Raw genomic sequence first — 26,650 nt, 5'->3', positions numbered from 1 at the left:
TTTACTTGAAGATTAGCTAATGGGTCTTTGTGTACCTTATTTTCCCACCTCACATCATTTATCAGCCCACTGCCATGCTCCATCCCCCACCCCATGCCACCCCATACTCCACCTTTGACACTTAGTGGAGTTAGGAACCTACGGCCAAGACCACTTGTTAAAGCTGAGACCCTGTACTCTCTTCTTTAACTTCCTTATGGAGTTCAGCACATCCTCCTACCCCCCACCTTGGAATTCTCCCTCAGGTCCTCCTCTATTGCCCCCCTCCCCCAAAAGAAGTCAATCTGTGTTCACTTTGCTCCCATTGCACATTATATCCATCAAATAATGGGTTTCTAATTGGTCTCCCACTTGGGTTTGGGAGCTTCTTGTTTAGTTCCAACCACTTATTGAGTGTCTACCATGTGCCAAGAATTATGCAAGATAAGGTATGTGTCTTTCTGTCTCCAGGAGTAGATGAATGTTGAATGTACACATGAATGTGTAGTATAGGTGAGAACTAGCCAAATTCAAAATTTCATATAAAATGTTGACAACTTCTACTCAGCCCTTGATGTTTCCCAAACCTAAAGAGCTGCTGACAACAGGCCCCTCCAGAATCTTTGTTAATCAACATGAGTGTTCTGGTGAGGGTGGAAATGAGTGAGAGACAGCAGGAAGGACATATTCAATGACTGCTAAACAATGTGAGGGGAAATGTCCAAGGTTGGAGAGAGCCGAGAGGCAGCCTCTCCCAAATCTTAAGATTATGGTTTGGGAGACCCACTCCCTCACACAGGAAAATGCCACTCTGTTCTTCCATGCCTTTATTGGTGACAGCAATGGACAAGAACAATGCCAGGCACAGCAGACATCCTGGCCCAGTACCTGGGGTGGCAAGCAGGCCCTGCAGGGCCATTGGTACATCCAGCCCCAGCCCAAGATCCAGTTTACCCAGGCCATGTCCCCGAATGGGCAGGAAGCCGTCTGTCCAGTTTGTATGTGTGGATCAGTCTGTCTGAGTGTCTGAGCCGCTGCCTGCAGGGCCCCCCCATCCTCGGCACATGGTAGGGGCTGTTGGGAACACAGCGTGGCATCCCCCGGTGGACCACTGGGCCCCAGTGATGACCATGGGGGATAGCGCCTGGGCCTGGAGGTGGCAGGGGGCCAGGCACAAAGTTCACTCCAGGGCCGCATCCTACAAAAGAACCAGTCATTATCAGAGTGGACTTCTGGCCAGGGTGGGCCAACTCTCCCTTCAGGCAGCTCTGGTCCTCCAACGTGTTTCTCTGCACTTCCCCGTCTGCAAAATGGCAATACCACTTCCCCTACCTCCGAACCAGGAAATTATGACAATCAATGAGTTGATTAACGAGTCTATAGATGCTGCTCCAGACTCAGCTGTGACTGAACCCAACACTGGAGGGGCACAAGGGCTACCCAACTCCTCTCAGCCCACCTGGGCACAGAAGGTTAGGCTGGGGGGGTGTAAGGGCAGGCTGAGGAGGCACCTACCTAAGTGGGGTGGCATCGAGAAGTCTTCCGTTGGATTATAATTGAAGAACTGAGGGGGTGGAAAGGGTTGGCCTGGGAAAAAAGTGGCATCCTGGGGCAGGGGTGGGAACAGAGGAGGCGGGGAGGGCTGAGGAAGAGGGTAGGGAAAAGGCATGGGAGGGGGCAAAGGAGAGGGCGGGGGTGGGGGCAAGGCCAGCTGCTCCCCGAAGTCTGGGGGCTGCCCCTGGCTCCCCTGGAACAGATGATCCGGCTCTGGCCAGTCCTCAATCCATGGGTCTAGGAATGGGATGGTTGTCTTAGGTAGGCCTGGGGAGCCAGGCCACCCTGAACTCTGGCTGTCCACACTTCTAAACCTCTACTAGCTCCTCTAGGAGAACAGGACCACGAGGCGGAAGCACCCTCTCATTTCCCTGCTTTCTAGCCGGTTTTCCTCATTCTCTCCATTTCAGGTCTCGCCCAGGGTGTGTTCCTTCTTTCTTGCCTTTCTCAAGTCATGGATCTGCCTTTGTTCTGACCTCATGCTCCCCTCCAGAGCCTTCTCCCTTTGTACGCCCAGATCCTCTGTCTTACGCTGTGTCTTCTCCCAGCTTCTCCTCACAGACAGATAAGTAAACTTAGTAAGTCTTCTCTTAAAAACATAAAAATCCTGTTGCTCCCTTCTCCCAGTAGTCCTCTGCTCCTTCCAAACTTCCAGAGTATTTTGCCTAGTTTCCCTTCCCCCATGAACTGCTCAGTGCCTCTTTTAACCCCATCCCACTTCTTCAACACCTTTCCTACTAAAATGTAACCAATTTTTGGCAAATTTAACAAACTCCTTTCTTCCTAACACGGCCAACAGCCTCTGTCCTCCCTGAAGGTGCATCTACCCTCATCTCCTTTTGTTTCCTCCATCAGCCCCTCTTTCCTTCAATTCAAAAACGTGCCCATTGTTCTGCTCTCTCCTGCATGGTTCACACTCACACCCTCAGCTTCCATCTCTCTGTAGGCACTACTCACTCCAAATCTAGTCCACATTTCCACCAAAGTCACCAACTCATCCTCCCACCCAACGCTTTGTTTTGATGTCCCTACTCCTGTAGCTCCAAACTGGATTCAGAAGACCTGAGCCACCATGAACTAGCCTTAACAACCTTTAGAGCATCCCTTCCTTTGCTGGGGATCAGTTCTCTCATCTAAAAAACAAGGAAATTGGACCATTATATAATCAAAGTCCTAATTCACCTCCATGAAGCTCCAACTCCTGGCTACCGAGTCCCAGAAGTCCACTTCTAGGACATCCCTGGCCTTTCTGTGTCCCCACACCCTCTAGTGCTGCTACAAACAGCCTTGTAACGTGACTTGTGTCTCTGATGCAACAAACACTATCCCGTAGGTGTTATGTACACAGCAGTTGTGCTAGACACTGGGGTCAAAAAGGGGTAAGCTCTCAACAAGTGAGGTGGGAACTTTGCCCTTTGAGAACATGACCCAGTGGGGAAGTAGACATGGAAACAATCAGCCACAACACCCACTTTGTGAGGAGGCAGGAACTGAGAGCACAGCCAAGGGGCTTCTTTGCTTCTGCCACACTGCCTGGATCGTCCTTCCTCCATTTCTGTCTTTCTACTCCCCACATCCGTGCCTAGCTAAAAGCACCCTCATTTCTTCCCTGTTCGCCTATAGGGTAGAAGTGAACAGCTTTTGACATGCTGCCTCACGTGCTCAACACTTGTCTAAGCTCACTCATGTACACAGAATTGACTACATGGCTAGACCATAAAGAACCCAAACTTGGACTGGAATACTGCTCCTGTGATCTCACCTTCCCCAGGGGATGAGGAAGGAGCACTCAGGGGCCACAACAGTCCTTTAAGGGGCCTCTACTCCCCCTGAGTACTTGTTCTGTTCTCTTTCTGAGCCCTGTGCTCGGAGGGCCCCCTCTGTATCACTATCCTCCCCCTGTGTGGTAGGGCTCACCAGGGGGATAGTCACGCTTGGGCAGCTCCACACCCCAGGCATCGGCCACATGAGTCAGAAGCAACTGTGAGAGGTGGCGGTGGGCGTGCTGGTCCCAGTGGATACCGTCCCTGTGACGGTGCTGTACTGCATGCCGGAAATGAAAATGGAGGTCCAGGACATCATAGAAGTGGTCCCCAGCCAGCGTAGCACTATAGAAGTTCCCTTCAACCACATCCCGCCGCAGAGAGCCCGCCAGGGACTGGAGCTGAGTGAGAAAGTGCAGTATCTAAGAGCCGCAGAATGAAGCAGGGTCGGGAGGGAGAGTCCTGTATCTACCAGTCAGCTGCCTCCTCCCCGATCCTGAGAGGCCCCGGTCACTTGCCTCTGGCAGAAGGAAACCCCCAGTGACGCGCTCCCCCAGGGGCATTGCCATGTTCCACACCAGCAGGCAGGAGTCTGGCAACACTTGGTCCATGCGCACAAACACCCGCTCCAGGTTCTCTCGGTAGCTCTCCATTGAGCAGCGGCCATACCTGTTGGGCAGCACACAGGGTGGGTGAGAGCACAGGGGTAGATGGCCTCTGAGCCGTAGCTCCACCCCCAACCAGTGTTTCCCTCTACCCCAGCCCCCAACCTGGAGAGATCCCAGAGACAGGAGTTGATGATCACCAGGTCCGGGGCAGGCCCACATGTCAGTTCTTCCAGCACGTCCTCGAGGTACTCGGAGTAAACGCGGGTGAGGAAGTAGAAGCGCACAAGGTGGTGGCCAGAACCCGAGCAGAACTGGCGGACTTCCCGATACTGTGTCCCGTTGTGCAGCTCACCCAGCTGACCCCCAGCCACCAGCTGGTCCTGTTCAAAGCTCAGCTCCCCCTGCCCACCCCCCACCCCAGCTGGTCAGACCCATGCCAGGGAGGAGGACCCCGCCAGGCCAGGGTCTGCGCCCTCCCACCACTGTCAGGGCTGCCAAGCTTCCCTCACCTTGGCCTTCAGCTGGGCGGCTGTGAGAAGTGAGTCTTTCTGGAGCAAGAGCACCAGGTCCTTGTACACAGCCCGCTGGACTGCAAGGAGACAGAGATCCTGAGGCTGAGGCAGGCCTCACCCCACCCCAGCTCCTCCCAAGCCCAGGTCTCCCATCTTCCCAGGGCAGGGGTTGCCCAACACCACCTCTGTGGAGTGTGGACTTCGAGGCAGCAGAAAAGATGAGGTTAAGAAGTCCTGGCACTGCCTCCATTCCCTCTAGCTGTGCACCACCCTCTAACTTATTAGAAGGTGACCCAAGATCACGTGGCAGAGGTAAGTCTGCCAAATCATCCAGGGGGACAGACCAGCGCTCCCATGAGGGAAATTATGGGGGACAGTCAGGGAGAAAAATGCTGAGCAAGGATGGGGTAAAGAGCTTGACAGGCTACATCTGTCAGGACACCTGTGGCAGGTGCGTGGGGAAAAACAAAAATAAAACCTACTGGACTGGAACAGACTAGGGATCAGAGAGGAGGTCTGACATGGAGACAAAGGGTCTAGATGTAGACAACAGGCTGCAAACGCAGGACTAGGAAGTGTGATCCTAGAGGGGCACTCACTTGAGTCTCCCAAGATGACCACGAACTTGTTGTGTAGCAGCTGCTGGACTTCCGAAGCCTGGAAGTGGACCATGGTGCTTCGCAGCGGGCGGCGGGGCTCTTCGTTTTCCAAACAGAAGACCATGCCGCAAGCAACGACGGGCTGCAGGGAGAGGCTACTAAGCTGCGCGAGGGCGGGGACTCAGGGCAGGTCCGCCCGAGGGACCGCCCCAGGATAAATCAGACTTGCGCCGGGTCCTCCCGGGCTGCTGAGGGCTACAGGAACAAGGTGGCCCCGGCACACTGGGGCCCAAGTTGGCGCCGGCCTCAGTCACACTTGGCACCAGTGGCAGGGGTCGCCCCGCCCGCAGGCCTCCAGGGCATGGAGGCGCTTCCCGCGCGGCCCCGCCACGTGCCCGCCGCCCTCCCGCGCATGCGCGCACCCGCTCGCGCCAATTACCGATTCCCGGGGCTCTGCGTTGTTCACCCGCGGCCAGGGCAAGCCTGCGCCCCACGCGCCTCGCCCGCGGCGGGCTCCGGGCCTAGTCTCATGTTCCCGCGCCCTGGGAGGCCGCTCCGTTCTGCACAGCCCACGCCCCGCAGAGCCCGTGCGTCCCAGTTAGCCGTGGGTGCGCAGCCCGGCGCCCAGCCCTCTCCATGCGTGCGTCGCGGCGGCCCCGACGGCGCCTCGGGCCTGGGCGCCCCGGGCAGAGACGCTCACAGTTCCCACTTCCGGTCACCCATGTCCCGCCCTGGGCGACGCCCAACGCCCGAGGGGAAGAGGAAGTTGGCGGGGGTGGCCGCCGCGGGGGCCAGCAGCCAGGGCCGGGCCCACCCGGGCGGGCACGCGGCCCGGGTGTGGGCGGGGGCGCGGCGGCGGCTGAACTCAGCTGCCCACAGTGGTGATGGCCGCGGCGGCGGCCTCGCCACGTGACCCGGACGGGCGGAAGCGGAAGTTCCGGCCTGGAGCCCGCTAGGCGGGTGTCCCCTCAGCGTTGCCCAGCCGCCGCCCGCACCAGCCATGGACTGCTACACGGCGAACTGGAATCCCCTCGGGGACTCCGCCTTTTACCGGTGAGCAACCCGCCCGCCCGCCCGCCCACGGCCCAGCTTACCCGCCTCACCTGCCGCCTCCGGTCTCCGGGTGGAGCCGGCGGCGCGCGCCCCTGTCCCCGCTGGCTTGGGGTCCGCCCCTCGCCGGCTCTGCCCCGGCGTCTACCACTTAACGCACAGCCGCCTGTGGGGAGGAAGCCGGGCCTTCCCCTCCTCCACAGAAGGAAACTGAGGCAACACTGTAGTCACACAAGTAGGAGCGGAGCCCAACGCTGAAGCCCAGGTCTTTCAGTCCCCGGAAGGATGCTCGGGTCACGTTGAGGGAGGCGCCCACGGGTGACAGCGAGTGCCCAGTCTCCTGCCGGGAAGCGCTGCTAAAGTCAGAACACAGGGGCACTCCGAGGGCGGCGGGATCCCGCGGCGGGCCGGGTAACAGTGCTGACCACGGCTGGGAGAAGGGGGGAGTCGTCAGTGAACCCAGGGTCAGCGCGAGGGAGGACTGCCAGCTAGGCGCAGCCCTCTCATGGGAGCGGTCGCCTGCTACATCACTAATCTTTCTCAAGTGTAAACCGATCACATCATTACCCTGATTAGGATTTTTCAATGGCTTCCGTTCTTTATAGGATAAAGTACAAACTCCTTCTCGTGGAACATCTATAAACAACTATAAATCAGTTTCTATGTCTCTCCAATTTCACCTGCCCCTCTCCTGCCCAAATCTTGTGCTCCAGTTGCACAGAATTACAGGCCCCAACACACCATGATGTATTATAGCTCCTTGTGTTTGCACCAGTCTGCATGCAATTCCCTCTCTGGGCACTGCCACTTCTCTCTTTATCTCACTGGAGATTCCTGCTCATCCTTCAGGACTTAGTTCAAGGGTTCTTTCTGAAACCTTCCCTGGTCCAACCCCAGGAGAGTCAGCTGACTTGCATTTGGGACTCACAGGTCCCGGTGCTGGGGTCTGCTATGTATGGCACAGGAAGGCAATATTTGTATAGATTTCTTTGAGTGCTGAGACTATGTTTCTTGTATCTCTTTATCGCCAATACCTATTTAGAACAGTGCCTGCTATGTGGTAGTTGCCCAGTAAAGCTTTTTAAAAATACTTTATTGATTGCAACTGAAGATCACAAAGACATCACGTTCGGGTCTGATTTCAATAAAAGACTCCCATTTGTGTTAGAGAAACTGTATACCATTCTTACTCACATATTAGAACTTTTCGATGTAATTTTTGATACAGAAAATGTCAGCCCTTAATACTCCCAAGGTGGGGGCCGCCCAGTGGCGCAGCGGTTGAGTTCATGCTCTCTGCTTTGGCAGCCCGGGGTTTGCTGGTTCGGATCCCTGGCGTGGACCTACACACTGCTCATCAAGCCATCATGTGGCAGGTGTCCCACATATAAAGTAGAGGAAGATGGGCACAAATATTACTGCAAGGCCAATCTTGCCAATCCTCCTCAGCAAAAAAGAGGAGGGTTGGTGGCAGATGTTAGCTTAGAGCTAATCTTCCTCAAAAAAAAAACACTCCTAAGGTGGACGAATGCCTTGTGGTAGCTCTTAGAGATCTATTGCACTTGGTGTTTATTTATAATTCTTCTCTCTTATAAACATGCATATACAATGTGGAAAAATTGCAAAAATGTAGTTAAAAATCAGTAAAGGCAGTAGAGAATAACAGTGATTTCAACTCTTTTTGTGGAGAAGGGATGGCTGTTGACTAAAGTAGCCATGTAATTTTGTTTACATGCATAGCATACACTTTTTAAAATATTAACTCGTATTACTTTTTAAAATACATGTTGCCTGCACAGGCTTGCTAAATCAGAGAGTACTAAAGATGGTGACCTCATTACCACAGGGCTCCTGCTTATCATATGAAGTCTTAGTTTTGTTGATAACACTGGTAAAATTTTAAATGAATGTAAGTGTTGAGCACATGCCATAGACATGACTTGTGTGGCTAGCATACCCTTATCGTGCTGTACTGCCAGAAAGGAGGAGAGCTCTAAGCCTTGCTGTGGAGGATATGTTATTTTTGCTAACAGAGTTGAGCCTTTCTATGCACTAGACACTGTGCTAAATACTTTATGTATTTTAACTTAAGTCTTACAACCCCATGAGGTAGACATCGTTAGTCCCATCTTACTGATGAGGAAACTGGGCACAGAGAGATTAGGTGACCAGGTTACACAGCTAGAAAGTGGTGAAGCCAGGACTTGAACCCAGTCCTTTTCTACAATGTGTGCTGCTAAAGCATAAGATTTTTTTTTTAAATGGGGAAATATAATAGTGTGTTCCAGCTTCTCCACCAGAGTGGAAATGTTTTGAGTGCAGATACTTAGTTTTATTTGTATTTGTGTATAGCCTTCTATCAGGACATAATACATGTTCCAGTAAGTGAATGAATGATAAGCAGGTCGCAGACGTTACATTTTGAACCCCTATCTATAGAATAGGATTGTTTGCCTTGGAAGTAACGTTCTGGAAAACTCACTGAATTTGGGAAGGCAAGGAGAGGAAATCATGACTAGTTCTTATGGTGCTCCAGAATTTTAGCCATTTTTATCCTAAAAACCCAGCTTGGGCTAATCCCATTAATTAATTTTGCCCAACCCTTTGCCAAGCTGAGTGTGTATTGACCAATAAAAAGATGTGGACCCCGTCTGCCATTATAGAGCTTATAGCCAGCAGGGGAGACAGTTGATAACCACTAATGACTCAGGATTTGTTTAATCATAATCATTATAAAGGAGGGGTGTAGGGTCCTAAGAGAGCATTTAACGGACTGGGAGTTTGGAGGTAAAGAAGACTTTCTGAAGGAGATAGTAATACCCCATCCAGGCGATGAGTAAACTTAGATGCAGGGAGTGGGATGGGGAAGAGCATAAACAAAGGTCCTGAGGCAGGAAAGACTGGGATACTCTCAGTGACTGAAACAGAGCCAGTGTGGCTGCAGTGCCACAGGCAGCAGGGGCAGGACAGGAGGTCAGGTTGATGCCTTTCTTCTAGGCCTTGGGGGCCACACCCTGCAGGGCCTTGAAGACCACCTTTATTTGAAGAACAATGGGAAGCCTTAATGACAGGATTGATGTAATTGGATTTGTAGATGTGTGTGTCTTTTAAATTCCTTCTGGAGGCCATGGGGGGACAAGTCAGAAGGGGCAAGCAAGAATGGAAGCAAGGAAGACTGGTTTGGAGGCTGGTGGACCAGACTAGGGAGAAGTTGATGGTGGTGAGTACTGAGCGGGTAATGGTGGGCATGGAGAGGAAGAGACCGGTCTGAGAGAGATTTAGGAGGTAAAATTGAAGGAGATTGTGATGGGTTGCATTTGGTAGGGAGGAAGAAGAGCAGGGAATGGAGGATGACTTGGTTTTTGGCTTAAGATAATGAGAAAGGAAGAGTGAGTTTGGTGGAGAAGAGGTGAGCTGGGTTTTGAACACATTGTTTCAGGTACTTTAGAAACGTCCCTTATGGTGAAAGAAGGGAGACTGAAGATACATTATATATTCCTGAAAATCTTCTTAGAAGAGAGGTTGAGGGGCTAGCCCGGTGGCGCAGCGGTTAAGTTCACACATTCTGCTCCGGCAGCCAGGGTTTCGCTGGTTCCGGATCCTGGGTGCGGACATGGCACCACGTGGCAAGCTATGCTGTGGTAGGCGTCCCACATATAAAGTAGAGGAAGATGGGCATGGATGTTAGCTCAGGGCCAGTCTTCCTCAGCAAAAAGAGGAGGATTGGCAGTGGATGTTAGCTCAGGGCTAATCTTCCTCAAAAAGTAAATAAATAAATAAACTTCTCTATTCAAAAAATAAATAGGTCCCTTCTCCTTGTCCCGTCTTTCTCTGCCCCCTGCAAGTGTCTGAAAACTGCTGTCTATACTTCCATTTTCTCTCTTCCCACTGAGCACTACTCTGGTCTGCCTGCCCTGTTCTCAGTGATATCTCATTACTGCAGTGGACACAGCTCAGGCCTCATCTGAGCTTGACTCCCTGGAGCATTGGATAGAGTAAACCCCCCTTTTTTCTTGGAAATTGTATTTAACCTTTTACTTTGAAAATTTTCAAGTGTACAACAAAGTAAAAGAGTAGAATGAGCACCCTCATAGCCATTATTTAGGCTTGATGTTACTGTGTTGTGATATTTGCTTCAACTCTTTTAGAAGTTAAAAAATCTTAGTAATTTAGTGAACATCCGTGTATTCATCACCCAGCTTCAACAAATATCAACAGTTTGCCGTTCTCATTTCATCTCTTCCCCATCTTCCCAATACACACACACTTTTTGGGGACTGTTTAAAAACAAACTCCAGACCTATCTTTTCAATCAAATACTTTTTCTGTTGTATTTTAAAGTAGACTACAGACATAACTTCAATGTGCATTACCTTAAAAAAAACCCCACAGTTTCCTCTAAAAATACTCTATTTCACACCTAACAAAATTAACATTAAAATGACAGCCCCCCTTATTCAGACTTGCGCAGTTGTCTTCAAATTGTCTTTTTTATATCTGGTTTGTTCAAATCAAGATCCAAATAAGAATTACTTGTTTGCTTACCTCTCTTGATTAAGCCTCTTGTAAACGTGAACATTATTATCCCCACCCCACCCCTACCCTTTGTTTTCATGACATTGGCTTGTTCAAGAGACCAAGTCACTTCTAGATTTGTCCCTTTGCTTTCTTGTGGTGCCTTTAAACTTTTTTCTGTATCGAAGCCTGTGTTTCCTGAAACTGTTTTAGACCTAAAGGCTGGATTAGATTCAGGTTGAGTATTTTTGGTGGAAACGGTTTGTAGATGATGCTGTTTGTGCTGCCTCATATCTGGAGGCATCAGTGTATCAGGCTGTCTGCTGTGAGGGAAGTTGAGGTGGACCAGTGGGTTCAGATGCTGGTGGCCACATCCTCCATTGTAAAGTCATATTTTTTACCCATTTGTGAGAAGAAAGTAGTCTGTGGAGTGCTGCACTGGTTACATCAGTATGAGTCTAAGCAGGAAACAGAAACTATACAGTGATTAAACAGGGGAAGTTTAATATAAAGAACTATTAAACCATGATAAAGTAACTATAAGATAAAATAAAACTGTCCTCCTCAGGGGCTGAGGAGAGTACCCAAGAGAGGACAACCTTGGAAGGGGGGTACTCTCCCCAAGCTGGAGAAGATGTAGTTGCAGCCCACTGGATGACAGAGAAGTTTGCTGGTTTGCCTGGGCCAGAGCTGGTCCACAGTCACTGGGCAAGAAGGAAGCAGCCCTCTAGGGCATAAATGGGGCACAGGTGAGCCACAGCTGGTGGTCAGGTTCGTGGGCTTGCACAGGGAGTGGGAGCACCAGTGTGGACAGGAGACTTGGTGCATGCAGTGTCTGTGTGGAGAGAGCTGTGGGAAGATGGACACCAGTCTGAGGCCAAGGCTGTGAAGTCACCAGGGGATTGTGTGTGCTAGGCAGTTGGTTGAGGCAGACCACCACCAGGTGTCCTCATACCCACACTGCTGACTGACTTTGCAGTTGCTGGAAACAGCTAGAGAGCCCCTTCCTCCTGCAGTGTCCCTGCAGCGCCTTCTACCAAAAAAGCTTAACATCCGGCTCACTGTGTAGCATGTATCGAAGGGTGAATTTGGAGCTGGGAGGCAAAAATTGATACTGGCACTCTTTGGCTACTTGGCTACACACTTTTTTTTTTTTTTAAAGACTTTACTTTTCCTGGGGCCGGTCCAAGTGGTGCAGCGGTTAAGTGCACACATTCCGCTTCGGCAGCCCAGGGTTGGCCCGTTCCCATCCCGGGTGCAGACATGGCACTGCTTGTCAAGCCATGCTGTGGCAGGCGTCCCACATGTAAAGTAGAGGAAGATCGGCATGGATGTTAGCTCAGGGCCAGCATTCCTCAGCAAAAAGAGGAGGATTGGCAGATGTTAGCTCAGGGCTGATCTTCCTCCAAAAAAAAAAAAAAAAGACTTAATTTTTCCTTTTTCACGCCAAAGCCCCCGGTACGTAGTTGTATATTTTTAGTTGTGAGTCCTTCTACCTGTGGCATGTGGGACGCCGCCTCAGCATGGCCTGATGAACAGTGCTGTGTCCGTGCCCAGAATCTGAACCGGCGAAACCCTGGGCTGCCGAAGCAGAGCGCGTGAACTCAACCACTTGGCCACAGGGCCGGCCCCGGCGACACGCTTTTGAACTCCCTTGCAACAGCAAAATAAGTCTATATTTCTGCTTAACAAGATAGCCCTATCCTTCTTACAAGTAAATTACTCTCCCAAAATGAGAAGACACAGTCTTAACAGTCATTGTATCCACCACTGTATTAATTTCTCTTCAAACTGAGCCACAGTCCCATTGAGTATTCTGTTACCTAAAAATTATTATTATTATTTTTTTAAATTTATTTTCTTTTTGAGGAAGGTTAGCCCTGAGCTAACTACTGCCAGTCCTCCTCTTTTTTTTTTGCTGAGGAAGTCTGACCCTGAGCTAACATCCGTGCCCATCTTCCTCTACTTTATATGTGGGACGCCTACCACAGCATGGCACACCAAGCAGTGCCATGTCCACACCGGGATCCGAACCAGCGAACCCTGGGCTGCCAAGAAGCTGAACGTGCGAACTTAACCACTGCGCCACCGGGCTGGCCCCATGTTACCTAAAAATTAAATTGTAAAGTTAATGTCTGGTAATTTGTGTATAAAATAAAGATGAGAAGGAGAGAGAAGATGATGACTAATATATACTTATAAACACATGCATATAACAAGCATAGAGGAAATACGCAAAGTGTCTCCAACCTTCATTTCTGTAACTGGTCACGAGATCATAGTTGATACCTGTGGTTTCCTTCTTCACCTGCCCATCTCATATCTCCTTGCCCTTAGCCAGAACCTGCACTGCTCTGGGTTCCTTACATAGTGGAGTGACTCAAGCCTTCATTCCTGAGTCTTACAGCTTTTTTCGGTTGCTGTAGTTTTTCATTAACCTTTACTGTTGGACATGGAAGTACTAGCAGGTGCCTCAGAGGATCCCCTGGGTTTCAGACGTAGTCCTCCTTGCCTCCATTGTGTAGCAGCAACTCGATTTCCCTTTGGTAATCAGGATGTTCTCTTCAGCCAGTAAATTAACCCCATTTTCTTATGCCTCTTGGTTCAGTGGCGTAAGGAGCCTAAAATGGCAAGGTGGCGCTCTTATTTTCCAATTCAGTGAACCCATTGTTGTGTCCCCTGGTGGAAACATTCTCCCCTTGAAGACTAAGCTCTCCAAACCAATAGATCTCAAAGTTACTGTAACTGGAAGCAACATTTTTGTAAGAGAGTCATTAGATGTAATAGTGAGGAGCCACTCCCACTCCCACCCTTTGATTCGTGGTCCCATGTATTCTGACTATGGAGGAGACAATACCATATGATGGTCTCTGATGCCGAGCATAAGCTACGTCTTATAAGATAGAACCCCATCCTTCTAGGATACTGTCTCCCAGTTGGCACTATAACTGAGTTGTCAGTAAATTTAGGCCAGCCACTTCTGGGTGATGGAGTATATGGTAAGACCAGTTGATTCTATGGACCTGAACCCACTGCTGTACTTCCTTTGCTGTGAAATGAGGTCCTTGATTAGATGCACTGCTTTGCAGAATGCCACAAAGGTAAATAAGGCAGAAGTCCACAGATAGTGGGTGCTGGCAAAGGCATTACAGACAGGAAAGACAAATCCACATCCAGAATATGTGTGTATTCCAGTGAGAACAAATCTTTGCCCCCTCCATGATGAAAGAGGTCCAATATAATCAACTTGCAGACTGGTCTTCTGGGAATGGTGCCATTTGGGACCATGTATTGGTCTCTGCTGTTGGCAGATTAGCCACTCAGCTGTAGTGTTAGCCAGGTCAGCCCTGGGGAGGGAGGCATTCAAGACATCTACCCTAAGTGAGGTCATCACAGGGTTTGCAAGCAGAGGAAGGCTAATCTCGGACACCCACCACCTGTAGGTGGACACAGGAGGGCAAGCTACTTCCACTGGTAAGGAAGGCTGAGAATGACTTGGGGGTTCAAGATTGTCAGTTTCATCTGGGTCTAACCAGATATCCCCCTTCTGTTTCAGGATCCCATTCTTTCTTGAACAGTACCCTAACTTTCACATGAGAAATGGTGCATTAGTGAATTCAACTGTCATAATTTAACAGCCCGCACAGTTCACTTTTGCATTTGATTTTCAGCAGTAGCAGCTGTGTGGCTACAAGAAATAAGAGATTCTTTTAGGGCTGTTATAGAAGCTTTCTGCTTCTTAGACCATGACTTGCACTGAAAGTTAATGGACCCAAGCTTGTCATTTTCTCTTTGCAAATTTTCAAGTGCACTCAGAATAATCCATCTACACCACAGCCCTTATAATCATCATGCACCAAAGTCACTCTCGATGCACATGTTCGACTTGGCATTTCACCACAGTAAACTGCAGACTTGGTTAATTGTGATGCCACTGCATTCACTTGGTTACTAGCATCCGTTTCCCATTGGCAGGGAGCTCAATACTGCTCTCAAGCCCAAGCACACGACCAAACCAATCCCCAGAGCTCATCTTTAGGGGGTCTATCTCCTGGGACCACTCCCTGCACCAAGTCTATGTCAGTCTAGGTCCAGTCAGGAGACTTAAACTAGTAAAGTTTAATAAATATAAAGAATTATTAATTGGGGCTGGCCTGCTGGCACAGCGGTTAAGTGCACACGTTCTGCTTCGGTGGCCCAGGGTTCACCAGTTCAGATCCTGGGTGCAGACATGGCACCACTTGACAAGCCATGCTATGGTAGGCGTCCCACATATAAAGTAGAGGAAGATGGGCATGGATGTTAGCTCAGGGCCAGTCTTCCTCAGCAAAAAGGGGAGGATTGGCGGTAGTTAGTTCAGGGCTAATCTTCCTAAAAAAAAAAAGAATTATTAAACTGTGATAAAAGAGTAACTATAAGATATAAGAAAATTTTATATGGTAGCCTATGGCTGAGGGAGAATACCCAAGAACTAGAAACTAGGAAGGGGGACCCTTCCCCAGACTGGGGTTCAGACCTTATTGGAGAAAATACAGTTGCAGCCCACTGGATGGCAGAGAAGTTCACTGGTTTGCCAGCTGGTACACTGTTGCTGGACAAGCAAGAAGCAACCCCCTGGGATTCAGAGCGTAGAGGGGCAAAGGTGAGCTGCAACTGGTGACGAGGGGTGTGGGGGTGCAGGGTTAGTGGGGGAGCTGGTTCAGGCAGGCACCCTGGAGCCCACGGTGTCTATAAGGTGAGCCACAATCAGTGACATGGGTATGTAGAGTGGGGTCAGTGGAAACACTCAAGGGCGCAGGTAGGGTAGCCAGTGGGGAGGCATCTTGGCATGCAGAGGAAGTGGGACCTGGCATGGGCAAGAGGCCAAGAATGTGGTGTCTGTCCAGGGAGCCGTGGGAAGGTGATGCCAGTCTGGGAGAGCCTTGGAGGTTGCTGCCTGCTGCACCACCAGATGTCCTCACAGCCTGGCTGCTAGCTGGCTGTGCCCGGCTGGAAGCAGCAGGAGAGCCCCTTCCTCATGCAGCATCCCTCCAGTGCCCTCTACTGAGAAAGCTTAACATCACTCTCACTGTGAAGGAGAAATGCTTAAAGGAATGCTGAATTTGGAGCTGAGCAGCAATGAATTGACAACTGGCTAGGTCCGTGTGACTGTTTTCCTATCAGATTTTCATCCAATGATTTGAGGAGCAAAATATCAAAAGAAATGCGTATGGGGTTATAAAAACTCAAATAATACAAAAGTATACAGCCTAAAAGTTGGCAGTCCCCCTACAGCTCTCCCTGATTGACCACCCTCTTCAAAGGTAACCACAGTCTCTGACTTGGTGCAGCTTAGTGTCTCCGGGTGTTTTTCTGTGTATTTACACACGTGATTATCTATAAATATGCTTGTCAAAAATGTGCTCAGTTTTCCTATTACAGAAATGGGTTCATATGGTTCATATTGAGCTGCAGCTTTTTTAGCTTAACAATATATCTTGAGATCATTTCATGTCAATATACATAGAGTCACCTTATTAATGGCCACATAATATTCCCCAGAATGGGCCTACCATAGTTTATTTAACCCCTCCCATTTTGGTGGACATTTAAGGAGATTTTTTTCAGGATCTTTTTGAACTATTTTAAATAGGGGTGCAGTGAATTCACACCTTTGTGCACTTGTGCAAGCAGTTTTATAAGTTACACTCTTGGAAGGAAGTGGCTAAGTCAGAGGGTGTACACCTTTAAAAGGTGGATAGATAGCAGTTCATTGTCTTCCGTAACAGCCGGACCAATTTATACTCCCACTAATGTATGAAAGTGTTTGTTTTTCCACATCTTCACCAATATTGGATGTTATTAGCCTCTTAATTTTTGCCATTCAGAAGGCCAAAACATAAAAAATAATTCTTATTTCATATTTACCTAGTCGTTAGGTATGTCTATTCATATCCTTTGACTGTTTTCCTTTTGTGTTGTTTCTGTTGATTTGTAAAGGAGCTCTTTACATGTTCTCCCTGGTAACCCTTTGTTACAAATGTTACAAAGATTTTCTCCAATGATCACTTGGCTTTTATTTTGTGTGTTAATTTTTAGTGTATAGATTTTAAATTTTTATACAGTAAAACCTATCAGTCTTTTCCTTGATAATTTCTGGGTTTTGTGTCTTCCTCAGAAAGACTTTTAAATAGTTTATTTTTTTCAAGATTTTTATGTTTAGTTTTTAAATATTTTCACATAGGGCCAGCCCAGTGGCACAGCAGTTACGTGGCACCGCTTGGCAAGCCATGCTGTGGCAGGCATCCCACATATAAAGTGGAGGAAGATGGGCGCATGTGTTAGCTCAGGGCCAGTCTTCCTCAGAAAAAAGAGGAAGATTGGCAGCAGTTAGCTCAGGGCTAATCTTCCTCAAAAAAAATTTTTTTTTTCACATAAAGTAGTATGCTATAGCCCTTGACCATTTATTTTATTTTTTAAAACTATTTAGAGCCTTTTGAGTTTTTAAGGAAAATATCCCTTTTTCACATGAGTCACAAGCATTTTTTTCCCTTTTCATAGTTTGTCTTCCTAGTTTGTTTTTGGTGAATTTTTTTTAATGCATAAAATTTTTTAATACATTAATTAGTTAATTATCTAATACATATTATATATTAGATTTATATTATATCACATATTATGTATTTGTATTATGCAAACAAGTATTTAATACATGAATTAGTTAATCTTTAAATTTTCAATTGTTTTAATAAATAACCATTAATATGGTTTAAAAACTCAAGGTCTCATTCCCACTCCTGTCCCTCTTTAACTGACTGCACCCTTCACCTACAAGTAAGCACTGTTATTAGATTCTTATAAGTCTCTCCAGAGTTTCTCTTTTCAAATAGAAGCAAGTATAAATATGTATTGTTTTTACCCCCTTTTATGTAGAAGTAACCAGAAATTCTTAATTTTTATTTAGACCCGTTTGTTGCTCTTTTTCTTTGTGACTTCTGGGTTTTATATCATACATAGAAATTGTCTCTACTTTGAGATCGTTAAAATAGCCAAGATTTTTTCTGATGTGGCTTCATATTTTTTAACATTCAGATCTTGAATTCCATCTGGAAAATATTTTGTTGTAGAGATTAAGTAATGAAATATTGTTTCTTGTGATTCTTCCCATATGGCCCATTGTCTCATTTCAAGTATCAATTTGCACCAATTTGAAATGCCATCTTTGTTACAAGCTCAATTCCCAGGTCTTTTCTGGATTCTGTTCTCCACTGATCCATGTTTGCATCTTCCTGTGCCAAAACAAGTTTTAATTAATTTTAGTTTTAAGTGTATTTGATATCTGATATATATGTGTTCTCATATTTTCAAAATGTTCTTAAATATTTTCCAGTATTTTCTCTTTCAGATGGTCTTTTTTCTTTTCCCCACATGAAATGGAGAATCAGTTTGTGCTTCCCTCCCCACCAAAACATTGAGGGTGATTTTTATTGGCGTTCTTGTGCATTTATAGGTCATTTTGGAATATTTCTCCATGTCTTCTGTATCATTGAGTAAACTTTGATTTGATTTTGTAAAAATTTTTATTAGGTCCATTCTTGGGGATTTTATAGTTTTATTGCTATCATGATTAGGATCTTTTTAAAGTTATATTTCTAACTGGTTCTTTCTATGTTATAGAAAATTAGTTGGGATGGCAGATATATTGATTTTGGTTCATCACACTACTAAGCTCTTTTATTCATTGTTCCATAGACTGCTTTGGATTTTCTAAGTAGACAATCTGATTATTTGTAAATAGTAGCAATCTCACTCTTTCTCCAAAATAGAAGCCTCTCTTTATTTTTTTCTGAAATTATTTTGGCTAGAACCCCAAGAAGAATGTCAAATAGAAGGTAGCGGTAGTCATCTTTCTGATCTTTAATGAGAAGGCTCTTGAAATGATATTAGCCAAAACACTCTCCTTCTTCAACACTGTCTTCTCTTGGTGTCCTGGAATAGTGATCACTCCTTCTCTGTCCCCTTTTCCCCACCTCCCACCATCAAATGATGGCATGCCTCAGCCTCCTGCTCCATCCTCGGTGATCCATGCACATCTCAGATTGCAGTCATCTCATGCCGGCTTGTGGTTTCAGTTACTTCCTGTGAGCCAAGCATTCACAGTTTGACATCTCCAACCCAAGACTCTCTCCCCAGCTCTGGACACACTGAAGAGCTGCTCTTGGTTTCTTTCAGGCCCTGCTAACTCAGTACCTCTAGAACTAAGTTCATTATCAACAAGTGTTGAGCTAGACCCTTGGGTATACAGCCCACAACCTGATTTGGTGTTAAGTACTAGAACTAGAAGAAAGGCTGCCTACCCTGAAAGACCCTCTCAGAGGGTCTTATGTCCTCCTAATGCAGGCCCAAGCCAGCCACCCCACCCTAGTCCTACCTCAGTTTGTGCCCTGGATATTGGCTACACAGCCTGCCTGTCCCAGGAGCTCCTGCCGTCCTTGGACACTTGCCCCAAGAACCACATCCTTCCCTGCCAACACCCTCTGCTCCCTCACCTGCTATCCCTAAGGTTGCATGTGATCTGTCGGCCTAGCTGTTTCTAGTCAACGCCCTCCTCCCCGCCTCTGGGGGGAGGCCTCCTTGACTGCCCTGTAGAGGCTTTAGGGGGTCCTCTGGGGCTCGCTCCATCCAAATACAGGTCCACGAGGAGGCTAATGTCTGTTTACTCTGTATGGGCAGGAAATATGAGCTGTACAGCATGGACTGGGACCTGAAGGAGGAACTCAGGGACTGCCTGGTGGCCGCTGCGCCCTATGGGGGCCCCATTGGTATGTTATCCCTTTACCACCTCATGCTCTGGGACCATGGGATGAACTCAGGGTCCTTGATTCCTGGGGACCTTGCTGTTGGGTTGTTCTTGCTGGCGTATGCCACCCTCTCCACCCTACTGAAATGCTTTTTTTTTTTAAAGATCGGCCCTGAGCTAACATCTGTTGCCAATCTTTTTTTTTTTTTCTCTTTTCTTCTTCTCCCCAAAGCCCCCCAGTACATAGTTGTATATTCTAGTTGTGGGTCCTTCTAGTTCTACTGTGTGGGACGCCGCCTCAGCATGGCTTGATGAGTGGTGCATGTCTGCGCCCAGGATCCAAACCGGCAAAACCCTGGGCCACCGAAGTGGAGCGCATGAACTTAACCACTCTGCCACGGGGCCAGCCCCCTGAGATGTTTTTAATTCTGGTTCTCATGAGGCTTGCTTCATATGAGGTGGGCCTGAGGAGCTAGTTCATAAGGCCTGCTTCACATGGGGTGGACCTGGTGGAGCTAGATCAGAAGGTCTCTTCTCAAACTGCAGCACTGCTGAGGAACCCCTGGCGGAAGGAGAAGGCTGCCAGTGTACGGCCGGTTCTTGAGATCTACTCTGCTTCCGGTATGCCTCTGGCCAGTCTGCTGGTGAGCAGCCCAGACCTGCCCTGGGGCTGGGGGCTGGGCAGGGTTTCTGTGTTCCAAGGACAGCTTCAGGAACCTCCTTCTCCTCTGCAGTGGAAGAGTGGGCCTGTGGTGTCCCTGGGCTGGTCAGCTGAGGAGGAGCTGCTCTGCGTGCAGGAAGACGGTGTAGTACTGGTTTACGGGCTTCATGGTGACTTCCGGAGACACTTCAGCATGGGCAATGTAGGGGCCACAGGGGCCTGGGGAAGGGGGATAGAGTCTGTGACCCCCTGGTTCGCTCAACTCATGGCCCTTCTCCCCAGGAGGTGCTCCAGAACCGGGTTCTAGATGCCCGGATCTTCCATACTGAGTTTGGTTCCGGGGTGGCCATTCTCACAGGGGCCCACCGCTTCACCCTCAGTGCCAATGTGGGTGACCTCAAACTCCGTAGGATGCCAGAGGTGCCAGGTGAGTCCTGACACCCCTGAGACAGCATTCACTGCCCACAGATGTGCCTCCAGACCATGGGACCAACAGAAGCAGAAGCTCTGGGCTCTGGTCATCCTGAGGTTGTCCTCTTTCCTGACCACAGGTCTGCAGAGTGCACCCTCATGCTGGACCACACTGTGCCAGGACCGAGTGGCACACATTCTTCTGGCTGTGGGGCCCGATCTTTACCTCCTGGACCATGCAGCCTGCTCCTCAGTGGTGAGAGCCCTGAGTGGGAGTGAAATGGGTGAGGGGGCTGGAGGAGGCAATAGGGAGGCTCTGAGAAGTCAGTGTCTCTGGTGTCCTCTGTGGCCCTGCCCTAGACGCCCCCTGGCCTGGCCCCAGGAGTGAGCAGCTTCTTGCAGATGGCTGTCTCCTTCACCTACCGACACCTGGCGCTCTTCACAGACACGGGCTACATCTGGATGGGGACAACATCACTCAAGGTGTGATCCCAGGACAATATGGCGGCACCAGTCCTTGTCCAGGGAAGATCTTTTGAGGGTAGGGGAAGGGCTTTTCAACCAGACTGGTGATTGCTAAGACAGGGCCATGACATTCCCTGCACCCTTTCAGGAGAAGCTGTGTGAGTTCAACTGCAACATCCGGGCCCCGCCGAAGCAGATGGTCTGGTGAGGATGGGGGTGTTATGCTTGGAGTGGCGGTAGACATAGTCTTGTTTCTTGGGACACCTAGATTCATCCTGTCTGCTGGCTAAGCCAAGTAGAGCTTGCATCTTATCTTCTCTACCAGTGCACACTTGAGGGAAACCCCTACCCCACTGTGGGCCCCAGATGCCCCAAGAGCTGAGAGCACAGGGTGAGGGAAGCAGACAAGTCAGTCAGAGGAATGGGATAAGTGGCAGCAAGCATGTGCAGGGCTGTCCTGAGGCAAAGCAATCTAAGCAGTGATGTGGGAGACATGGCTGTGGGCCCGGTATCCTGTGAGTGTCCCAGACATATGTGTGTGTGTGGTGCTGCCGACAGGTGCAGCCGTCCTCGCAGCAAGGAGAGAGCCGTTGTGGTGGCCTGGGAGAGGCGGCTAATGGTGGTGGGCGATGCACCTGAGAGCATCCAGTATCCTTTGAGGGCTGCCAGGAGGGGGAGGGCGGAGGGGGTCACCTGCCCTGCCCCATCTCTGCTGCTTTTGGGAACCTTGACCAAGATCAGGTTTGTGCTAGATGAAGACTCCTACCTGGTGCCTGAGCTGGATGGGGTCCGCATCTTCTCCCGCAGCACCCATGAGTTCCTGCATGAGGTTCCAGGTGAGGTCCTCACAAGGGCACCACGTGACCCAGGGCACAGGCTCCTCAGCACCACAGCTGCCCTGGGCCAGTGCTCCAGAGCAGGATCAGGGCACTGAGGCAGGGCTGGGGGTTCCCTGCCCCCATCCCCTACTCACTAACTCCCTCCCACAGTGGCCAGTGAGGAGATCTTCAAAATTGCTTCAATGGCCCCTGGAGCACTGCTGTTGGAAGCCCAGAAGGAGTATGAGGTAAAGCCCTGGGCTGCTTCTTGGGCCCCAGGATGCTCTCCTCCTTCTCCTTCCCCTGATTGGCCCAGCCCCCTGCCCCTGCCTGGGCATGGGTGGGCACAGTGAGGTGCCACCTGTCAAGAGAGGGATCCAGGCAGGACACTAGGCTGGGCTGGGGAGGGCTGGCTCAGTTGGACTGAAGGGACATGGTGTCCTCCATGTAGTGATGGGGAGGGGGAGTCCCCACTATCCCCAGCCCAGGCACAAGTCAGGGCTACTATCGAGAGGTCTCAGGGCCCCTCACAGGCAACTGTGGGCTGATAAAGGGGGAGTGTGGGCACCTGGGGTGGCCTGAGTGGGCTGAAGAGGTTTGGGTGCAAGCCTCTGCAGCCCCTCCAAACCAGCCCATTTGAACCGTAGCCCAGAAGGGCTGGGGGCCAGATGTGGGGGTGTTCTCTGTCGTGACGCCCTGTCTTTGGAACTCCCCCCACACCCCAGAAAGAGAGCCAAAAGGCAGATGAGTACCTGCGGGAGATCCAGGAGCTGGGGCAGCTGACCCAGGCCGTGCAGCAGTGCATCGAGGCCGCAGGACATGAACACCGGCCAGACATGCAGAAGAGTCTGCTCAGGGTTGGCCTGGATGGCAGGGCTGGAGGGAGGGGACACTGGGCATGGGTGGACTGGCAGTGGGGGAAACTCTCTTCTCTTGCCCTCTGGCTCTTCTCAGGCGGCCTCCTTCGGAAAGTGTTTCCTCGACAGATTTCCACCCGACAGCTTCGTGCGCATGTGTCAGGACCTGCGTGTCCTCAATGCCGTTCGGGACTACCACATTGGGATCCCCCTCACCTATAGCCAGTATCCCCAAGCGTGCTGGAAGGGTGTTTACAGCCAGGGGTGGCAGGGGACGGGGAAGGGGCTGGAGATGCCACCTGAAGGTCTTTGGCAAATAGGGTTATTCCCCAGCTGGATCCTTAACCGAGTAAAATGCAGATACAAGCAGCTCACCATCCAGGTGCTGCTGGACAGGTACAGCAAGCCCAAGGGGTGCTGGGAGGAGGCCTGTGGGTGGGCGGGCATTACAGCTGCTGGTGGGCTATTGTGGTCACTGCCCCTGACCCATTTCTCTGGGACCTAGGTGGTCTAAGTTACAGTCTGAGGCCACTCTGCTCTCTCGTTCTGCTCGCCTCACCCCTGTACCCTTTATCCTCCTTGCCTGCAGGCTTGTATTGCGGAGGCTTTACCCGCTAGCCATCCAGATATGCGAGTACCTGCGCCTTCCTGAAGTGCAGGGTGTCAGCAGGATTCTGGCCCACTGGGCCTGCTACAAGGTGAAGATGTAGGATGGAGTGCAAGGGCATTTAGGGGATTCCAGGCCCTGGTGAGGTGTAGGAAATATAAAGTACAGAGCTGAAGAGGTGGGTCCTGATTGAGGGCCCCTGAGGGGTGAGATCCAGGTGTGTGACACCCCTCTCTCTCTGCAGGTGCAACAGAAGGACGTGTCTGACGAGGATGTTGCTCGGGCCATTAACCAGAAGCTGGGGGACACGCCTGGTGTCTCTTACTCTGACATTGCTGCGCGAGCCTATGGCTGCGGCCGCACAGAGCTGGCCATCAAGGTGTGGGTGCCAGCCCTCCCCAGACGCTCTGATGTGGCTATTAGAGGCCCCCAGGCCAGCTCCTTCTCTCTGTGCCTTCCTTCCCACGCCACAGCTGCTGGAGTATGAGCCACGCTCTGGGGAGCAGGTACCCCTTCTCCTAAAGATGAAGAGGAGCAAACTGGCACTGAGCAAGGCCATTGAGAGTGGGGATACTGACCTGGGTGAGCAAGGTTTGGGTGAGGGCAAGTCTGGGGCCCCTGGGCTGAGTGAGGGGCTGAGCTGAAGTCCCTGTCCCACCTCATCATCCCACAGTGTTCACTGTGTTGCTGCACCTGAAGAATGAGCTGAACCGAGGAGATTTTTTCATGACTCTTCGGAACCAGCCCATGGCCCTGAGTTTGTACCGGCAGGTGTGTGCGGTGGGCAGAGGTGGGGGCGGAGCCTCCTGAGCCCCTGACTTGGCCTGGCTCACCGACTACCTGTCTGTGGCCCCAGTTCTGTAAGTATCAGGAGCTAGAGACGCTGAAGGACCTTTACAATCAGGATGACAACCACCAGGAGCTGGGCAGCTTCCACATCCGAGCCAGCTACGCTGCAGAGGAGGTCTGATGTCTATAGAGCGGGTGGGGCCCAGGGCCTGGGCTGCTGGTCTGGTTCTTTCTCCAGGAGACTAGGCCTCACATTTGGTGCACACCCCATCTAGTCCTCACTATTGAGGGAGAGTCTGGGAAGATGTGAGGCCAGGATGGGGGTTTGTCGCAGAGGAGCTAGTCTTCCCACTAGGGACACCAGAGCCATGTACCCAATGGGTAAGGCTGGTCCTGGTGACCCTGGGCACAGAGATTGGGGAGAAAACTGTAGCCTGGGTGGGGAGGGCTGAGGTCCTTTGTGCTGTGAGCTCAGGCTTCCTTCTTGCCCTTGTAGCGTATTGAGGGGCGAGTCGCAGCCCTGCAGACAGCTGCTGACGCCTTCTACAAAGCCAAGAATGAGTTTGCAGCCAAGGTTTGGCCTACCCTTTTCTGAGAACCTCCTCTCCTCTCTGTCTTCCCTCCTTGTCCCTCTCATCCCCATGCTGCCTCATCTCTGTCCCCAGGCCACAGAGGATCAAATGAGGCTCCTACGGCTGCAGCGACGCCTCGAAGATGAACTAGGGGGCCGGTTCCTAGACCTGTCTCTACATGACACGGTCACCACCCTCATCCTTGGTGGCCACAACAAACGTGCAGAGCAGCTGGCACGTGACTTCCGCATCCCTGACAAGAGGTGGGTGAGGGCCTGGACTGCATGGAGGTCCTGGGACCACCTGCCCCTCCTGCAACACCTCCAAGCCCAGCTTTCTCACAGGCTCTGGTGGCTGAAGCTGACTGCCCTGGCAGATCTGGAAGACTGGGAGGAGCTAGAGAAGTTTTCTAAGAGCAAGAAATCACCCATCGGCTACCTGGTGAGGCAGGGGCCTTCCCTCCACCCTATCCCACCCTCAGGAGAGTAGTCCTGGGGAGAGGCCCAGGCCCAGAATAGACAAGGTGGCCCGTTCTTACTCCTGTTCAGCTATCCCATGTAGTTAGTGGTTGCCTCCCGGGTATGCATGTTCGTGGGCCAGGTACATGAGATAATGGGCCCGAATCTGCCTGAAAATGTTGGGAGGAAGGAGCATGAGCTGATCTCCCCAAGGAGGGCCTCAGGGCCATGCGCCTGAGGAAATGTAGTTGAGTGGGGGTAAGAAGGGGGGACAAGGAGGGCACATCTGCGAGGCAGTGGAGGTTATTGAGGAGGTTTGCTTTCTGTGGCAGGCAGTTCAGAGGTGTGTGGGTAAGTGGGATAAGGGCAATGAGAGAAAACGCAGGCCCTGAAAGGGCAGGAAGCACCTGTTGTGAGGGGGTGGCAGTGGATGGTGGAGTGGACACATGGAAATAATTGGTCTCAAGGCTCTAACAGATCCTTGATATAGTCGTTTCTGCCCTGAGAAAGTTGAGATCACAACTGTTGTATGTGTGTGTCAGGGTGGGGTGGGGCAGGATTATACATACTAACAGGTACATAAAATATATAGGGACGATGTGTCCATTGGGCTTTTGCTTGTGAGTGAGAGGACAAGAGGGCTCTGCCTTATCTTCTCCCCCCCCCCCCCTTTCGTAAGCCCTTTGTGGAGATCTGCATGAAGCAACACAACAAATATGAGGCCAAGAAGTACACCTCCCGCGTGGGTCCTGAACAGAAAGTCAAAGCCTTGCTTCTTGTTGGGTGCGTCAGCTGAGAGCCCTGTGGGTGCTGGGTGGCTGAGCCACTGAGCTGATGAGGGGCAGGATTTGAGCCCTTAGGCAGCCCAACATCGTCTCCCCTCCTGCTCGAACCGCAGGGATGTGGCTCAGGCTGCAGACGTGGCCATTGAGCACCGGAATGAGGCAGAGCTGAGCCTTGTCCTGTCCCACTGCACCGGAGCCACAGATGGGGCCACAGCCGACAAGATTCAGCGGGCCAGGGCACAAGCCCAGAAGAAGTGAGGGGCCCACCCTGCACATCTCCCTGAGCCCTGGGCTTGGCAAAAGTGTCTCTGCTCTTCCAGCTCCTCCCTCAGAGCAAAGCCGAGGAGCTAGGGTGGGGTCTGGTTGTAAATAAAGTTGGAACATTTTAGAGTGCTTGTCTTATGCAGTCCAGCTTAAGTGAAAGCAAGCTGGAGGCAGAACCATCCAGACACCTTGGCAAAAAAGAAAAGTATGTTGGGGCTGGAGGGGAAGTTTATCCAGTGACATTTACAGGAGACCTGCCCCTCTGCGCAATTACTAAGGAAAGCCCTCTCAAGCTCACAGCCCCCTAGGAAGATCATGGAGAGAGATGGCACAAAACTTAGTAAGCACCAACTCATCAAGAACCGCACTGAAAACCATAAAGCATCACACACACACACACACATACACAACACACACACACAACCATTGCTATTTCATTTACTGCACATCACAGCCCTGTGAGATAGGTAACATCATTCCATTTTACAGAAGAGGAAATTGAGGACACAGGGAGGTTTGGTAACAGCGAGTATGTAGCAAAACTGGGATTTGAAACCAGGTTGGGTACTTGGGGGTCTTAGAGCTGCTCCTTGACTGCTGTGGT

General features: G+C 50.5%; 2 protein-coding genes across 3 annotated transcripts; one reads left to right on the top strand and one right to left on the bottom strand.

Moving 5' to 3' along the window:
* Nucleotides 1–791: 791 nt before the first annotated feature.
* On the bottom strand, nucleotides 792–5,939 carry PCED1A (PC-esterase domain containing 1A). The gene is made up of 8 exons (XM_023626222.2): nucleotides 5,455–5,939; nucleotides 5,016–5,157; nucleotides 4,414–4,493; nucleotides 4,067–4,305; nucleotides 3,815–3,965; nucleotides 3,451–3,697; nucleotides 1,495–1,770; nucleotides 792–1,177 (listed from the first exon to the last, which is right to left on the bottom strand). Exons 2-8 carry the CDS (start codon nucleotides 5,137–5,139, stop codon nucleotides 930–932), a joined length of 1,365 nt encoding a protein of 454 aa, XP_023481990.1. The 5' UTR covers nucleotides 5,140–5,157; nucleotides 5,455–5,939; the 3' UTR covers nucleotides 792–929.
* VPS16 (VPS16 core subunit of CORVET and HOPS complexes) lies at nucleotides 5,809–26,170 on the top strand. 2 transcript variants are annotated; one of them, XM_001496764.6, is made up of 24 exons: nucleotides 5,809–6,068; nucleotides 19,293–19,381; nucleotides 19,906–20,003; nucleotides 20,094–20,222; nucleotides 20,303–20,447; nucleotides 20,572–20,687; nucleotides 20,792–20,914; nucleotides 21,045–21,100; nucleotides 21,455–21,544; nucleotides 21,638–21,732; nucleotides 21,886–21,962; nucleotides 22,440–22,571; nucleotides 22,669–22,796; nucleotides 22,932–22,967; nucleotides 23,161–23,269; nucleotides 23,423–23,557; nucleotides 23,652–23,760; nucleotides 23,852–23,949; nucleotides 24,035–24,142; nucleotides 24,464–24,541; nucleotides 24,633–24,802; nucleotides 24,884–24,980; nucleotides 25,677–25,780; nucleotides 25,896–26,170. In XM_001496764.6, exons 1-24 carry the CDS (start codon nucleotides 6,016–6,018, stop codon nucleotides 26,038–26,040), a joined length of 2,520 nt encoding a protein of 839 aa, XP_001496814.2. In that variant the 5' UTR covers nucleotides 5,809–6,015; the 3' UTR covers nucleotides 26,041–26,170. The 2 variants fall into 2 exon arrangements, with proteins under 2 accessions (XP_001496814.2, XP_070103687.1); XM_070247586.1 differs by having other exon boundaries at nucleotides 5,910–6,068; nucleotides 22,929–22,967.
* Nucleotides 26,171–26,650: the final 480 nt, after the last annotated feature.

Source organism: Equus caballus, chromosome 22 (genome assembly GCF_041296265.1).
Source record: "Equus caballus isolate H_3958 breed thoroughbred chromosome 22, TB-T2T, whole genome shotgun sequence".
NCBI lineage: Eukaryota > Metazoa > Chordata > Mammalia > Perissodactyla > Equidae > Equus > Equus caballus.
Note: the sequence above shows the minus strand (reverse complement) of the source record. Positions and strands in the feature narration are given on the sequence as shown.

Bases quoted from the DNA above. Each gene is read 5' to 3' on its own strand.
- PCED1A (XM_023626222.2), bottom strand. From the start codon at position 5,139: ATGGTCTTCTGTTTGGAAAACGAAGAGCCCCGCCGCCCGCTGCGAAGC. The intron at 4,306-4,413 runs GTGAGGGAAGCT...GGGGGTGGGCAG, and splicing joins CCGCCCAGCTGAAGGCCAAG to GGGGAGCTGAGCTTTGAACA. The intron at 1,771-3,450 runs GTGAGCCCTACC...TCCCATTCCTAG, and splicing joins CAAGCGTGACTATCCCCCTG to ACCCATGGATTGAGGACTGG.
- VPS16 (XM_070247586.1), top strand. From the start codon at position 6,016: ATGGACTGCTACACGGCGAACTGGAATCCCCTCGGGGACTCCGCCTTT. The intron at 19,382-19,905 runs GTATGTTATCCC...CTCAAACTGCAG, and splicing joins GCCCTATGGGGGCCCCATTG to CACTGCTGAGGAACCCCTGG. The intron at 23,950-24,034 runs GTGTGTGCGGTG...CTGTGGCCCCAG, and splicing joins CCCTGAGTTTGTACCGGCAG to TTCTGTAAGTATCAGGAGCT.